At 45.5% G+C, this 15,171-nt stretch overlaps 5 protein-coding genes across 5 annotated transcripts; 2 read left to right on the top strand and 3 right to left on the bottom strand.

The window, feature by feature from the left end:
* Positions 1-416: 416 nt before the first annotated feature.
* On the top strand, positions 417-2,129 carry F5B22DRAFT_634362 (kinase-like domain-containing protein; the record flags this gene model as incomplete). The annotated part of the gene is made up of 4 exons (XM_047976972.1): positions 417-710; positions 768-925; positions 979-1,510; positions 1,563-2,129. 4 exons carry the CDS (start codon positions 417-419, stop codon positions 2,127-2,129), a joined length of 1,551 nt encoding a protein of 516 aa, XP_047834016.1.
* A 497-nt stretch (positions 2,130-2,626) lies between these two features.
* Positions 2,627-4,222, bottom strand: F5B22DRAFT_513118 (HAD-like protein). The gene is made up of 3 exons (XM_047972553.1): positions 4,008-4,222; positions 3,777-3,944; positions 2,627-3,564 (listed from the first exon to the last, which is right to left on the bottom strand). The coding sequence occupies exons 2-3, from the start codon at positions 3,887-3,889 to the stop codon at positions 2,850-2,852; spliced, it is 828 nt and encodes a 275-aa protein (XP_047834015.1). The 5' UTR covers positions 3,890-3,944; positions 4,008-4,222; the 3' UTR covers positions 2,627-2,849.
* On the top strand, positions 3,923-6,825 carry F5B22DRAFT_594946 (uncharacterized protein). Its single transcript, XM_047974093.1, has 4 exons — positions 3,923-3,943; positions 4,007-4,531; positions 4,595-5,044; positions 5,101-6,825. The coding sequence occupies exons 2-4, from the start codon at positions 4,469-4,471 to the stop codon at positions 6,193-6,195; spliced, it is 1,608 nt and encodes a 535-aa protein (XP_047834014.1). The 5' UTR covers positions 3,923-3,943; positions 4,007-4,468; the 3' UTR covers positions 6,196-6,825.
* Positions 6,826-7,159: 334 nt separating this feature from the next.
* On the bottom strand, positions 7,160-7,670 carry F5B22DRAFT_643577 (uncharacterized protein; the record flags this gene model as incomplete). The annotated part of the gene is made up of 2 exons (XM_047978294.1): positions 7,160-7,221; positions 7,298-7,670. 2 exons carry the CDS (start codon positions 7,668-7,670, stop codon positions 7,160-7,162), a joined length of 435 nt encoding a protein of 144 aa, XP_047834013.1.
* A 1,863-nt stretch (positions 7,671-9,533) lies between these two features.
* Positions 9,534-11,482, bottom strand: F5B22DRAFT_643576 (nucleotide sugar dehydrogenase; the record flags this gene model as incomplete). The annotated part of the gene is made up of 3 exons (XM_047978293.1): positions 9,534-10,781; positions 10,870-11,360; positions 11,434-11,482. 3 exons carry the CDS (start codon positions 11,480-11,482, stop codon positions 9,534-9,536), a joined length of 1,788 nt encoding a protein of 595 aa, XP_047834012.1.
* Positions 11,483-15,171: the final 3,689 nt, after the last annotated feature.

The raw sequence follows: 15,171 nt of genomic DNA, 5'->3' as shown, positions 1-15,171 counted from the left end.
CTCGTTCACATCACCAACCATACCTACATATACTTACTAAGGAGACTGCTTAGCCTGCCCGGTTCGACACGGCCAGTTTTTGGATCAAGTCCAGGCGATATTTTCTGCACCGCGTTGTCCATACCACACGTCCTTGGCCATCATTCGCTCCGCCGCTCCTTACGCCTCGCCTCGCCCCTCCCACCTCACCCTCCCGCCCTGAGAGGGGCTAAAAGGTCAGGTCAGGTCAGGCCACGCACCGCTGCTGCGACGATCCTCCTCCTGCGCTGTGGGCGATGCAACTGTGCCTGTCTCTCGACATCTGTACCAGACTAACATCTATCCGCTGAGGCGCCACCGCTCTGTTCGACTCAACTCCGCCTAATCAATCCTCTCCGCTCAGTCTTCCCCCCTGGGCATTCCCGACATCGCGAGCCATGTCAGAAGCTAACTTCGCCCCGCGCTCCATGAAGCGCAGGAATGTTAAAGGTTTAGCTCTTGGCCCACCGAAAGTATCTACTTCCTCCGGCTCAGGCAACGGTTCAAGTTGGGGCGCTGGAGGTTCCAGGGCAGAAGATGTAGGAAATGAGGCACAACTGGAGATAGGCATCGAGTTCAACCTCGACATCCGCCAAGAGGATCTGGAGATCGTGAAGGAACTAGGATCTGGTAATGGTGGCACCGTGAGCAAGGTCAAGCACTTGCCTACGGGCACTACCATGGCGCGAAAGGTAGTAGCCGAATCTCTATGCGTCTTTTGTGAAGCAATACGCTAAGTGCTATTTCAGGTCATTCACGTCGAGGCGAATAAGGAACTACGCAAACGGATCGTGCGCGAACTGCAGATTATGCATGGCTGCCAGTCTGATTACATTGTAACCTTCTACGGTGCCTTCTTAAACGATCATAACGATGTCATAATGTGCATGGAGTATATGGATGTTGGGTGTGTATCAGCAGCTGGATCACAAGTTTTCAATCTGCTAACTAAGCTATTAGGTCTCTAGATAGAGTGTCACGCGTGTTTGGACCCATTCGGGTAGACGTACTAGGGAAGATTGCCGAAGCAACACTCGGTGGCCTTACCTACCTGTACTCGAAACTTCACATCATGCATCGTGATATCAAACCATCAAATATCCTTACCAACTCCAAAGGCCATATAAAGCTATGCGATTTCGGCGTCTCAGGTGAGCTGGTCAACTCGATTGCCGATACTTTCGTGGGAACTTCAACATACATGGCCCCAGAGCGTATCCAGGGCGAGAAGTATACCGTCAAATCCGATGTGTGGAGCTTTGGTCTAACAATAATGGAGTTGGCTATCGGAAAGTTCCCGTTTGCTGCTAGTGAACAACTATCTGATGGAGATGGCGCGCCTGCTGGTATCCTGGACTTGCTACAGCAAATTGTCCACGAGCCCGCTCCCAAGCTGCCAAAGAGTGATGCATTCCCAGCAATTCTGGAGGATATGATTCAGAAGTGCTTATACAAGGAACCTGAGCAGCGTCCAACGCCACAAGACCTTTTCGTAAGTTATGCTTGCTCTTATGGAATGATCTGTGGCTAATAAAACTTGCCAGGATAATGATGCCTTTGTTCAGGCTGCCAAGCGGACGCCCGTTGACCTTCGGGCATGGGCTGTCGGCATGATGGAGAAAGATAACCGTAAATCGCACCTTGCGCCACAGCTATCCCCCGCTACTCAAGAGCTTCTGAGGTCTAGCGACTCACCGAACCAGCAAGCTGACAACAACCCGGCGTATACGCCGACCTCTGGTGAGATCCCGATTGCGGGAGCTGTGATTTCGCCTAGGGATCACTACGGACCAGTACCAAGTCGCTCGCCCACCAGAAATGGGACGGGAAGTATTGGGCGAGCTGGTGGATCCAGCATTCATCCAGGCCTGGGCCAGAGATCGGCAACATCTGGATCCATTCCTAAGGTTGGGCACACAGATATCACGCTTCCCGCTAGTGCTAGCGCTGGGACATTCACTCTCCCAGTAAGACCGGCACCGGGCGGCCCGCTTCCTCCTCCTCCACCAAGAAAAGAGACACCAGATGAGCTACGAAGTGAGAGTCGCCGACAGGTGGCGTACCCGCCATCAAATGGCAATTATGGAGCAATGGGATACCCACGAAAATAGAATCATTTGCGTAGTGGATGCAAATCCATGTCCAGCCGAACCAGCTCGCGTCATGAATGTGCGCGAAGCTCCCAAAGGGACCGACAGAATTGATGTAACCAGCGAGCCCTTGTAGCTCGGGTACAAAAGGCACAGCTGCATGCATAGAGTTAAACCACTAGAACTGGCGCTACCTAGAGTCAAGATATATCTGAAACCCAGGTGTCTGAAGATATGAGTGCTTTCTCCGCCTTGCAAGTCCATTTAACTACTAGCGTCAACGTTGAGAAGATACCAGATACCTTTATGTAGAGGGGTATGGAGGACTCATGTATTGATGATTAAATGGGCAAATGGAACTTGTTGTTCCCGTCTGCTTCAAACAGGTGGCTATCACTGACCATGCTTGATGCATGACTCAGCATGTTATAAGTACTACCTACGTTAAGAGCAGATCTCAAAAAAAAAAATTGAATTGTTCGTCAAACGTATGCTTTCGTCTGTCTTAGCATGATAACGTGAATAAGCTTCATCTTACCTATACCGCGCTGTTATGAGCACGATTGAAAGGTCTCCGCGATCTACACTTAGCTACTAGGTAAGATCCGTGCAAAACCTCAGTTCTATGTCTTGCTATGTTGTATGTATATACAAATATCTACTGTTCCAACTCCGCTCATGGATATTGGTTGTTTTGGGTTATATGGATGTCTCCCATTGCGTACAATTTCATCGATTTCTTCAAGGAGAGGATATCGGCATCTCCCTTCCCACGAACCCACTCTCTAAGACGCCGACCAACTCATCTAACCGCTTGATGACCAGGTCTGTATGCGGGTGTTCGGCCAAGTGCGCGTTCTCACTGTTGACGAGCAACACCGTCGCCGCGCCGGCGTGCCTGCCGGCCGTCATGTCGTCTATAGAGTCCCCCACCATGATGAGTGTCGAGGCATCGCCTACCTCCTCTATCTTGGCCTCCGGATCCCCCGTCTCACTTACCCCTCTCGCACCCTCGCGCTCGGCCTCAGTTCCTTGCGCCGCAGCCTCCAGCAGCGCGCTCGAGGACGTCTCCGCGTCGCGCACGAGCCCCCATGACCGGGCGATGAACAGCAGGCCCGCGGGATCGGGCTTCGGCGGCCGGAAGTCGCGCGTCACGATCGGCGCGAAGTCAATCCCCGACAGAAACTTACTTAGCAAGTGCGTTACTGGCGTCTCGAAGTTGCGTGTGCAGATCGCCTTGCGGATCCCGCGCTCTTGTAAGTATGTCATTAGTGTTGCCAGGCCGGGCTGCGCGACCTGCGAGGACATTGCCTCGCGCTCGATGGCGCGGATCGAGTCCATGGCTGCTTCGCGCTCTGCAGGCGTGGGCAGCGAGGAGATGTGCGTGAGGATGTCGATGCTTTTCGGGATACCCAGGACTGAGCGCATTTGCACGAACATGTAGTTTTGGGGAAGACTGGGTTGTCATGTGTTAGTCAGCTGATTAGTGTTTTTTTTTTTTTTTTTTTCCATTTGGGTGTTTGGGATGAGTGAGTAGGACTGAAAGAGTACTATATGAATGAGATGACTGATATGATGACGGCCTTATGAGAGTTGACTGTCTTAGTTCCTGCAGTCACCTTTCCAAACCCCTGCACCATCGCACGCATGGGTCAAAAGTCTTCTTACCAGAGAGTGCCATCAACGTCGAATATTACGCCTTGCAATTTTGGTAATTGTGTTTTTGGCTGTCCTGGATTGTGTCCCAGAGGCGCGAATCGTCGAGGGTTTGCGTGAGCCATGGTGGCGATGAGCCTGCGGATGGATGACTTGAGGATATGGGAGGGAACATGGACCCTTTTCATAGTATCAAGGTAATTAATTACTTTTTATTTACTGCAAATGGTGGAAGGTAAATACCGAATTATATGCTGGTTGGTTGCTCGGAAGGTATCATCGGCTTGTGAAACCTTCCCAGAGTTCAGTAATGACGGACGATCTTTACCTATACACCTATTTAGTATATTGGCTATTAGTCGCCTTGTTAGCTTGTCAATCTAGTACGTAGCACGTAAATTGTATGAGCTGACTGAGGCCGGCTGGAGATGTTCCTCTAGCTTTGGGTGGGGGAAGGGATTGGGGATTTGGTCCGTGCATTCTGTTAACGTAAGTGTTCCGTCCAGCATGGTCTAGTGGGACAACGTCAAGCTTCTGGACACATTGACGCACATAGACATATAAGTACAAACCCGACCACCACCAGCAATCAATCAATAATATCTTGTAGAGCTTCGATTCGAGGCTACATCTGCCAGTTTACATGCAAGCGTTGCTCTAAAATTAACCCGCCCCTCTAACCAGCTGCGTTATCGTCGTCGGAAATGGCCGACAAGGACTTGACGGATGCCGAGAAGGCTGAGAAGCTCGCCGCCGCCAGAAAGCGGGTATGATAGCTCAATTGAGCCACCCATTGCCTGGTTTTATCAAAATGCTGATATCATAACCAGCTCGAGCAAATGAAAAAGAAGTCCAAGAAGGCGGGCGGATCAAAAAAGACCAAAGAGAAAGAGGAAGAGGGAGCTCCGACAGAAGCCAAATCTGAAGCGACGACCAGTGCTGCTGCCGACGATCCAGCCCCCGAGGCCGCCGCTGAAGATGCCACCGAAGAACCCTCGTCTCCGACACAAGCAACCCCGTCGCTATCACAACAATCCAAACTCAGATCTTCGTCATTCCGGCAGGGACCACTGTCACCAACACTAAGCCCCGATGGCGAGACAGCCGCCGACATCTACCGGAAACAGGTCGCGCGCATTGAAGACCTCGAGAAGGAGAATAAGCGGCTCGCCAAAGAAGCCGGCGACGCGGAGAAGCGGTACAAAAAGGCCGAGGAAGAGCTTGCTGATCTTCAAGAAGCCGATCGGGATGGATCAGAAGATAACCAAATAGAAAAACTGGTAAGGTGGCCGATACACCAGTTGGTCTTGAACACTTGACTAACCCACCCGCCCAGAAGTCCGAGATCGCTGCTCTACAAAGGCAGAATACGCAGCTTCAATCAGCCGCTACCAAGCGCCATGGCTCTTCACCTTCTTTAGCCATGGCTACACCAGTAGATGAGCTCCAGGCACAGCTTGCATCTAAATCGGCCACAATCGAGACTATGGAATTGGAGATTTCACGTCTTCGTGCCCAAGCCGAGCGACAGGCGACAGCAGGAGGCACGGATCGAGAGCAGATTGTAGCTTTGGAAGACAAGCTTGCTCAGTCGGAACAGGCTGCGATGAAGGCTCAACGGGAACTAACCGATCTCAAGGGCAATCTTGAGCGCACCACTGAACGCGTCACCAAAGAAGGCAGTGCGCGGTCAAGTGCCGAGACCAAATTACATACGTACGAACAGAATCTAGAGCAAATCACCGCTGAAAAGTCAGAGCTAGAGAAAAAGGTAGAGGCTCTAGAGAAGAAAGTGCTCGCATTAGGTAATCTACACAAGGAGAACGATAGTCGATCACAGACTTTACGGAAAGACAAGGAACGCGCGGAGAAGGAGGTGCAAGAGGCAAAGTCCAAAATTGAGAAGCTTGAAGCGGAAAATCTGCGCTTACGGAAGAAGGATGCTGCTGAGGGTGGTGGTGACGACGAAGCCATGGATGAGCTAGAGAACGAGGAACGACAGCGCATGGAGAAAAAGATCCGAGATCTCGAAGCCGAAGTCTACGATCTACGAAGAGGCATATGGCACCAGAGACGACGAGATATGGAACCTGGTGCTGAGGAAGATTTCACGAACATCGACCTCAGCAATGCTGGCCCGCTGTCACCCCATTCGACGCGCAAGTCTAGCAACAAGGGCTTCAGCGACTATCTAACTAGCGGCATCAACGCGCTGACAGGCGTTGCCCCCGAAGACCACGATGACTTCCTCGAGGACGACGATATGGAATTTGACGAAGAGGCCTTCAAGCGCGCACAGCAAGAGGACGCCAAGAGAAGACTTGAGCGCATCAAAGAGCTGAAGCGTGGGCTGAAGAACTGGGAGGGTTGGAGGCTGGACCTCGTCGATGGACGGAGAGGAGCCGGTGTGAGCGAGATCTTTGAGATATGAGATCGTACTGGACGGTACGAGCCCTCTGGAGAAATACCGGTGATGAAGAATTCAAAGTTTTTGTAGGATATGGGTACGATTATACATGAAATATACCGAGAATTGGGGCTCGATGCTTGTTGCAACATCGTAGGTTTTGATATTTGGAGCATTGCTTCTAAGTCTATTTTGATCAAGTGGCTTCAACGCATACAAGTTGCAGGCATGGGCCTCGACACTTGATACATCTCCCAGGCCAGCCAGCTGTGCGCGTGGTGTTGCCGTATAAGGCGATTACAACTAGCCAAAAAATGTGCCTCAATCCTGTTTGTTCCTTGATTTTTACTTTTTACTTTTGTATCTGAGGTGAACTGGGGGGGAACGCAAGCGATGAAGCCTAAAGCTTAAAAATGTCCTGAGCAGTACAGACAAATCACATCCTCGGAGCAGGAATCCAAGATGAGGTAAATTCTACAGGCGCATAAGCATAAAAGCTGGTAGGCCATTATAAGCTCAAGCACATTATCATTTGATGTATTGCTGAACCCCTGAACGCACGCTGAATGAAGCTATTGGTAACTAGTGCATATCGTTACCGACGCATACTGGTACGCTATTACACTCCTGTCAATACTATATGAATGATTTCGGATTTTTGCGCTGTCCTTTGAACGTCAGAGGCCAGTCGTCGCAGAGGTAAATGAACCCTGGGGCGAGGAAGATGGATATGAAGTTGCAACTTACTGTGAATCATCCGGACAATGTCAGCCCAAATTTTTGTTGTAGTCGTGTATGCATCGCAGCGCTTGTCCTCGTAGCAATTCTCTTCGTAATCAATTCCTTTACAACTATCCTCCTTGCGACCGCTTCCCATACAGTCTTGCCCGTGGACGCTGTTTCTTCCACGGCCATTCAGCTCGCGACCATATCTCCCGCGGCCGTCCCGCGAGTAGCCCTTGTACTTGCGACTCTTTCTTCCGCCCTGCTAAGATTGGAAGTCGAGCTCCCCATTGAAAAGCACCTCTAACAAATCCTGTTCTGCCAAGGCTTTATAGGGTGTTAGAATTGCAGCTGCTACTTAAGTGACATTCTGACTGTCCATGTTTGTTAGAGAGTGACTTACTATAAAATGGCGAATCATAGCTATCGCCAACCCTGACCTCGAAAGTCTCGACTGTGCCAAACAATTCTCTGCTCTTTTTCCAACTGATCCTGAACTTGATCTTGTTCCTGCCTCGCTTCACGAGCCGTATGAAAAACCATACGTACGTGCATTGCATCCCGTCGTCGTTGAATCCGGGACTTGTCCAGGCGGCTTGGCCCTCGAAGCGCTCGCCGTGCTCGCCGGAGTCTCCGAGTAAGATGGCTTCGATGACTTGGATATCGACTAGTGCGGGAACTCGACCGACTATAGTCAGTGTGTGGTTGACCTTGATAGTCTCAGGTGGTTTGACCATCCACTCGAATTGAATGTGGCGAATGGATACATCGCCCATTCTTGCTAGTCGGCACACCGTTGTGATGGAGTTAACTATGGGATTATGAGGGGAAAGCAGGTAGGAATGTATGGATTCTCCGACTGTAAGTCGATCTGGAAACTTGTTTGTAATTGCTGATGAGTTTGGTTAGTACGGCAATGAATAATATTATGATGGCCAGTGGGGTTGACCAACTTTAATGAGTTTCACAAGGCTGCCCAATGATGCTTTGAAGGTGGTAAAGGAAGATTGGGTGGGCAATATTGGGTGATTGGATTTTATTATATTGGGTTTCCTGGTAAATTGGTGTGCGACTATAGTCCGTAGTTCGGAAAGCAAAGGCCACAAGACGGGACAAATGATGCTATCATCTGACAAGAGTCGTGTTCCTCGACTTGTTTTGACAGTTGCACCAATTTGGGGCTCTAGCTCGTGTCAACAATATGCGAAGGCAATCAAATCTAAAAAGCCTATCGAATCTTTGGCTCTTGTCGATTCTCGGCCGGGACGGCCGACAGTCCAGCGGGTGTTGTTACGGCGCCAATTGTGCTCATTAGAGATGCCCCATGAGAAAAAGAAGCTCCAAAAAGAAGCAAGAGCGAGTTAAGAAACGAGCACTTGGTGACTCATAACCAATATTAAACACAGCGACATTGTAATGACTATTCGTGCAGGATATAGTCACAAAGATGCATGCTAGATTTCTACAAGTGTCGAATTAGTGCCCTTCTTAGAACCGATTCGTAAGGTATCGTCATAAGCCCAAATTCAGTGTCTTCAGAGAAAATGCGTTGCATATTGATAGTAGGCACAAACCACTGAATAAAACAGCGTTGCTGCGACACATGTTACGAGTCCAGATTTCTGGTCGCTGCCAGCCATACCTTGCGCCATCGACGCCTCATCGTCCCGCTCACAGTTGTTGCGTCTCCGAAAACGACGTGGGCCATAGTGTAACTGAGACAATCGGGAGATGTTTGATCTCACCAGGTGGCCGGAGACACATGTTTGCCTTCCACATTGTCCAAGGCGAGCGCATGATGTTGGCCATATTCGGCACATGTGTCAGTGCCACCACTTCTTTAGTGATAATTCTGCCTCTGATGTATGACTAGTATGTAGAAATCAGCCCAGTTTTGTAGAGTATGCCATTATATAGCTTCTGACCTAGTACGCCACACTTCGTGATACTCAGTTCTCTGTGTCTGTAGAAGGCGTGTCGCGAGAGGCAGTTGAAACTAAATTGTTGACTGGACGTGTCTCAAGTGGTGTCATAATACCATCTAGGCTATATGTCGGCGGTCTCCATTTCGTCTGTGCACTACAGCACACACTCATGTATTCCCGTGTTCATTCAGAGAGGCTGTGAGTATTACAGGACGTAGACAGAGACTGCATGGAGCAGGAATTCGGAAATGCTGTGCATCTAATTTATCATTCCCTAGTACGCTTGTCTCAATTTTGCAACCCATTTTCAGGCCCTAACCATAATTATAGTCCTCAAAATTATTACTAGGCCAAAGACCGAATATGACTGCAATCCCAAGCACAGCCCATAGTAATAAAAGGTTGACGATTATACCCAATAGCTGCTTAGACAGAATGGAGCAAACTATGTAAGGATGGAGCTATTTGGAGTGCCGTGGGAACTGAACATCGCAAAGAATAGCGAATCATTTACCCATGCATCAAGGGCCGGGAATTTTATGCCAACAGGGAGAGACCATGAACCCGTTTGAAATATGATGGGGGCCCATCGTACTCTAGATTATTAAAGAAAGCACAGTCAATTACCTGAAGCTTTGCATCAATGGTGTACTTTGTGCTATCAAAAGGGAAACGACACTATGTTATAAATATGACTCGCGGTGGTGGTAGTTGTTAGATACCTTGACGCCCAATGCTCTCGACCTTCACTCCAATCTCAATCAAGCTGTTTGGCTCGATAACCCCTTTACCATCAAAAACCCACTTTGGCATCGCTAGAAGGGGTACAATCTTGCTCCAGTCAAGCCTATTTTTGCTTCTGTAGTTGTCTGAGTCACCACATCTCGAGCGGGCATGTGCTTGCGGACCGCAGTCAGGGCAATCATTGGCACAAGGAGGCGGCCGAATTAACCTTCGCAAAGGATCGCTATCCCCGAGGTTTGAGCTAGGGTTCACAGACATGAGGAACTGGTGCAATCTCAGTACCTCTTGCTCTGTTGGCTTAGGCGTACTCAATGGCCTTGGGTCGACCAACTCATTCTTTGGGGCAGTAGCAGGTCGGTTGGTTTCAACCGATGTATTCTGGAACTCTTCACATTCGGTTGTGATAAGAACAGCATTGGACGCCGCACAAGCTTTGTAGGGATTGTCATATATCTTGATGATCTCAACAAGTCCAAGATTGGTGTCGCAGGTCTTTCGGAGACCCTCAATCTCCTCTCGAATAAGAGCGGGATTACACAAAGGATCAAAGATGGCGATCTCTCGTGGGTTTTCTTCCAATAGTGATTTGATGATCTCCAGAGCTGGAGAGTCTCGCGTGTCCGATGTGCCTGCCTTGAATGTGTAGCCAAAGAGAGTGATCTTTTTCCCGACTAACGTATTGTTGAGACATCGAACGACACGTTTACTGAAGCGGTCTCGCTGAAACTCATTCATCTTAATAACCTGACGCCAGTAATCACCAACTTCGTCCAGCTGTAAAGATTCGGCGAGATACACAAGACTAAGAAGATCCTTTTTGAGACAGCTTCCACCGAACCCGATGCCGGCCTGCAAATACTTGTCACCAATACGAGGATCACTACCGACGCAAGCAGCTACTTCGTATACATCGGCCCCAACCTTCTCGCAAATAGCTGAGACGGAATTGATGGAGCTAATACGCTGAGCAAGCAAAGAATTAGCCACTATCTTAGAAAGCTCTGAGGACCACACGTCTGTGGTGATGATTCGATCATTCGGAACCCAGCTAGCATATATACTTCTAAGAGTGTGCGCAGCCCGACGTCCCGACGGCAATTTGGAATGCCCAATAAGCACACGGCTTGGGTGTAGTAGATCGTTCACCGCTGTCCCTGTAGCCAGAAACTCAGGATTGGATAAAACTTCAAACCCAAAGCTGGGACGATGCATCAACATCTATAAATGTTAGCAGCCTAATCAACGTGTAAAAGGAAATATTATTACTAACCGTGTCCTATACGAGTTGAGCAGTCCTACAAGGTACCGTCGACTTCTCGACTATGATCGCTCCGGGCTTAGCATAACGCGCGACTGTATTAGTAGCAGCCTCAAATGCTGTCATGTCGGTCGCACTACCGGCACCAATGCCTTTCAATTTGGTAGGGGTATTGACAGCAACAAAAATAACGTCTGCTTCCTTTATTGACTTTTCAAATTTAGGGGTGAAAAGGAGGTTTGGATGCCTTGCTTGAACTGCTATCCGGTTATTCTGCTGCTCTTCGTCCCTTATGTCCTGCTGTAAAGGATTGCTCTCACAGGCGGCAGTCGTCGACGAGGATATAGTAGTGCCTGGTTGATTTAGAAACGAGAATTCCCGAGAGCCGTCTCTCGAGACACGAACAAGATAGTCGAGTCCTGGCTCATAAAGGGGCAAGTGAGCGGATCTCCAACGTCGAATTCGGCTTTTATCTTGATCGACAACAACGACGCGGATCTGCGGGTTTTGGTAAGCGATGACTGCGGCAGCAGGGCCACCTGCAGTGTTAACCGTTAGGACCACTGAACTTTGAATACACCGATACTGAGGATAGATGAAGGTCGTGCTCACCAACGCATCCTGCCCCAATGAAGCAGATGTTGCGCACACCTCCTTCCATGATCTTGAAGATGCTGAGAGGCCCCTTAAGAAGTGCACTGTTGTTTTCTCGCCAGGAACAGGAGCTTCAGGGCACGATACTCTGTCCAGGATATCGTATGCACGCCATATAGATCGCCTTGGATGTAGCCATTATGACTACTTACTACTACTGTTCCTCGACAGATTGTGCAGATTTGTGCAGGCGCTATCCCCAAATGTCGTCACTTGCCATCGGATTGAAATCTTGTGCAAGGAAGGAGCTACTAGTGTCACGTGAAGATCGCAACGAAACTACCATACCGGAACTTGGTGAGTTCAATACATTGATAAGGAAAGTTGCCGATTTCCTAGATCTCCAAACGTAAAACTTAAACGAGGACCAAAACAAATGGGTGATTGAAATTCAAGTCAATGAAGCATTTCGAAATGGTCGTTGCAATAGTTCGGAGGCTGGCTCGAGGCCGGTGTCAGCACAACACAATATCTGGAGAACACAGATTATGAGCGATAGACCATTGTGATCTGTGGCGGTCTCATATTGATGGCTTTTGTGGCAAATCGAAAAAATATCTTGCATTTGAAATAATCTATTCTAAAGCCGCAAACTTCAAAACCCCGATGCCGAGGCTGCTTTCTTGAAATCAAGCGAACATCTCTCAACCTGAACGTCAACCAAGGGTGCTTTTGATTGAGGGCATCCACCATCAAGACATCCACTAGCAACCTTCTTATAATGATGAGTTGACGGAATTTGGCTAACCAATGACCATAGTCGCACCATTGCAGGCGGCAGGAACCGAGACACGTCCCGCGATATGCTCGGGATGTGTTGCTGTTACTTAGCTTGCGCCTATTAGCTTCAGTGCTATCCGGAATACCTAGCTGAATTCCGACTAAATGGGCAGATGCATGGTAAACGATCAATATTACACACCGACTAGCTATGATTATCAAATAATCTTTGGCATTCTGAAAGATCATTTCCAAATAAAGACATATACCAGAATGTTTCTCACCATATTATTTTTCTTGCGCCATGAAATTTGCGTTACTTTCTGACATCTCTGTGTACTCAGAACATAATTATCCCGACAATTCGAAAAGAAGCAACGCTTGATAATAGCGCTTGGAGATGGTTTCAGTCAGCCGACAGTCGAGCAGCTGCACGAGGCTGCCTCACCAACTACCGGGGCTTCTAGTTCATAGAATTCAGCGCATAAGACATGTCGCACAGCAATCGGGATCTTAAGATCTCGGGGCCTGAGGGCGCGAAGGATCTATCAACCATTCCTTGACCAGGGTCAGCTCTTAACCAAGTCCCATCTCACACAAACAGAACGCGTATTGGAGCAAGACTTTGGCCTCATTGAATGTGATCTTGGTCAATAAGAAGATGGGACACCTATGTCACCATAGCTTTAGAACCAGGGTTTAGGGAAAAGCCCCGAGGCAGTGATGTTTGATTACAATGTGGTGTCAGATCGTGGTGGCTTGTCGTGTTGGCTTCGGGTGGTTTCGCGCCTGTCAGACCAATGTGGTTCTGAATACGGTGATTTTCGGTCCCATTGAGCCTAGCGTAACAGACACGTTCCCATAGACAGAGCCTAATTTGTCGCTTCATTCCTTGGTTGCACCGTTGCACCTTCGGGTGTGATACCACTCGGGTCATACCAACAAAGCGGCGGGGCTCGTGGTACACACCAATGTGAGTCAGATAGCCGCCGTCCGTCGACTTCATCAGATCATCAAAGGCTCTATCCCGCCGTTGAAAGCTCATCTGGGCTCGCGTTGAATTCCATATAACTAATTAACTATTGAGTGCCGTTCAAAGCCGGAGAGGGAGCATACCTAGATTCAGGCAGTTTTATTCTCTCAGTATTATCACTCTGCCAATGATGCACATCCCGATAGAAGTTGCGTGTCTTCTCTAACGTGATAAGTATAATTAAATTCCCATTCTTTGCTGGGACCTTTAGGTAAGCAAATCGCAAGGGTCCCGGGCTACCATGTCATGGGCCACCCCGCTACGCGCTTTTTACGCGAATTTGCGTATATAAATCCCTATACCTAACGTAGTTAGTTTTTACCTTTTAACCTTCTTTTTATATTTAATCGAATTGCCTTTTTATATTGAATTTTATAATGCTTTTAATTTTTAAAGAAAAGCGTTATTAAGGCGTTATTTATAACGTTAAGCTTGATTTAAATATTAAAACAGTAATATAAAAGTAGGATATTTTTAGGATTACTTTATAATATTATTTTAATGGAATTTTAACTTAAAAAAAGATAAATTAAAGCTTTTAATTTTTTTTACTTTATTTAAAATATTAATTAATATATTAAACAATTAATTAAATTAAATTAAATTATATATTATTATTAATTAAGTTTTAAATTTTTATAAATTTTATATTTAATAATATTAATATTATTAAAAAGGTTTTTTTATTATAATATTAAAGTTTTATTTAATAGAATTTATTAATTAAAATTGTTAAATCCTATAACGCATCTCCCACTTGACCTGGCCACCCAATTGAGCTGGCCACCCCCCCAGCCCATACAAGAAACGTCGGTGCGTTAATCACGTGATAATTTAATAACTTTACAAATACTAATCGTATAAAATAACAAAATATAGCATTAGATTCGTAATAAAAAGAGCTATTTAACGGTGCCCTTTATTAATTTATACGAATTATATTCGTGGAGTTATTAAGTAATACGCTAAAGTAAGCGTTAAATTAATCCTTATTTAACGCCCCTTTAGCGTATTGCTTTATATCTCGCTTAATAAATTTTATAAAAAATAGTAAAAAATACCGCTGGATTCCCTATAAAATAATGGATCTAATGGTACTAATTATTAAATTGTACAATTAGTATTCGTAAAGTTATTATAGATTGAAACATTGGGTTTTTATATGGGTTAAAGGGGTGGCCAGCTTAATTGGGTGGCCAGGTTAAGTGGGAGATGCGTTAATATAATATAAATAAAATAAGGATTAAATAAAGCATTAATAATAATTATTAAGTTATTTATAAAGTAATTAACTATTTAACATTTAAAAAAGATATTAATAAAGGTAAATAAATAATAATATTAAAGTATATTATTATTAATAGCTATACCTTTTTATTAATAATAATCTTTAAAGGTAAAAATATTTAATATTAATAGTTTTTATAATAAAATATAAATTTATAAAATAATTAATTTTTTTAAGCTTTATTTAAAGGGTAGTTTAATAATGAAATTATATTAAATTAATTTAAAACGGTTTTTATATTATAAATTTAAACTTAATATAATAATAAATAAATAGTATTAATATATAATAGCTATAATAATTATATAAATAATATTTTTTTAATAATTTATATATTAAATAAAGTATAATTAATTTTTTATAAGCTTTATTATAATTATATTATATAAGTATTAAATGTTAAAATTTTTAAACTATTAAAAAAATAGCTTTATAATTACTTTTATAAATACCTTTTAATTAATTTAAATATTAAACCTTTTAAAAAAGATATATTAAAAGTATTATAATTTATAAAGATTAATATTTTAATATTTAAATAGGTTAAAAATGTATAAAAAATAGTTAAAATATTTTTATAAAATTAAATTAAGTTATTATTTTTAAAATATATAATATTAAAAAGAAAGGATATTTTAAAAGTTAAATATAAAGC

This window comes from Xylaria bambusicola (genome assembly GCF_022495145.1).
Source record: "Xylaria bambusicola strain CBS 139988 unplaced genomic scaffold F5B22scaffold_7, whole genome shotgun sequence".
Taxonomy (NCBI): Eukaryota; Fungi; Ascomycota; class Sordariomycetes; order Xylariales; family Xylariaceae; genus Xylaria; species Xylaria bambusicola.
The sequence above is the reverse complement of the archived record's forward strand: the minus strand, read 5'-3'. Positions and strand labels throughout refer to the sequence as shown.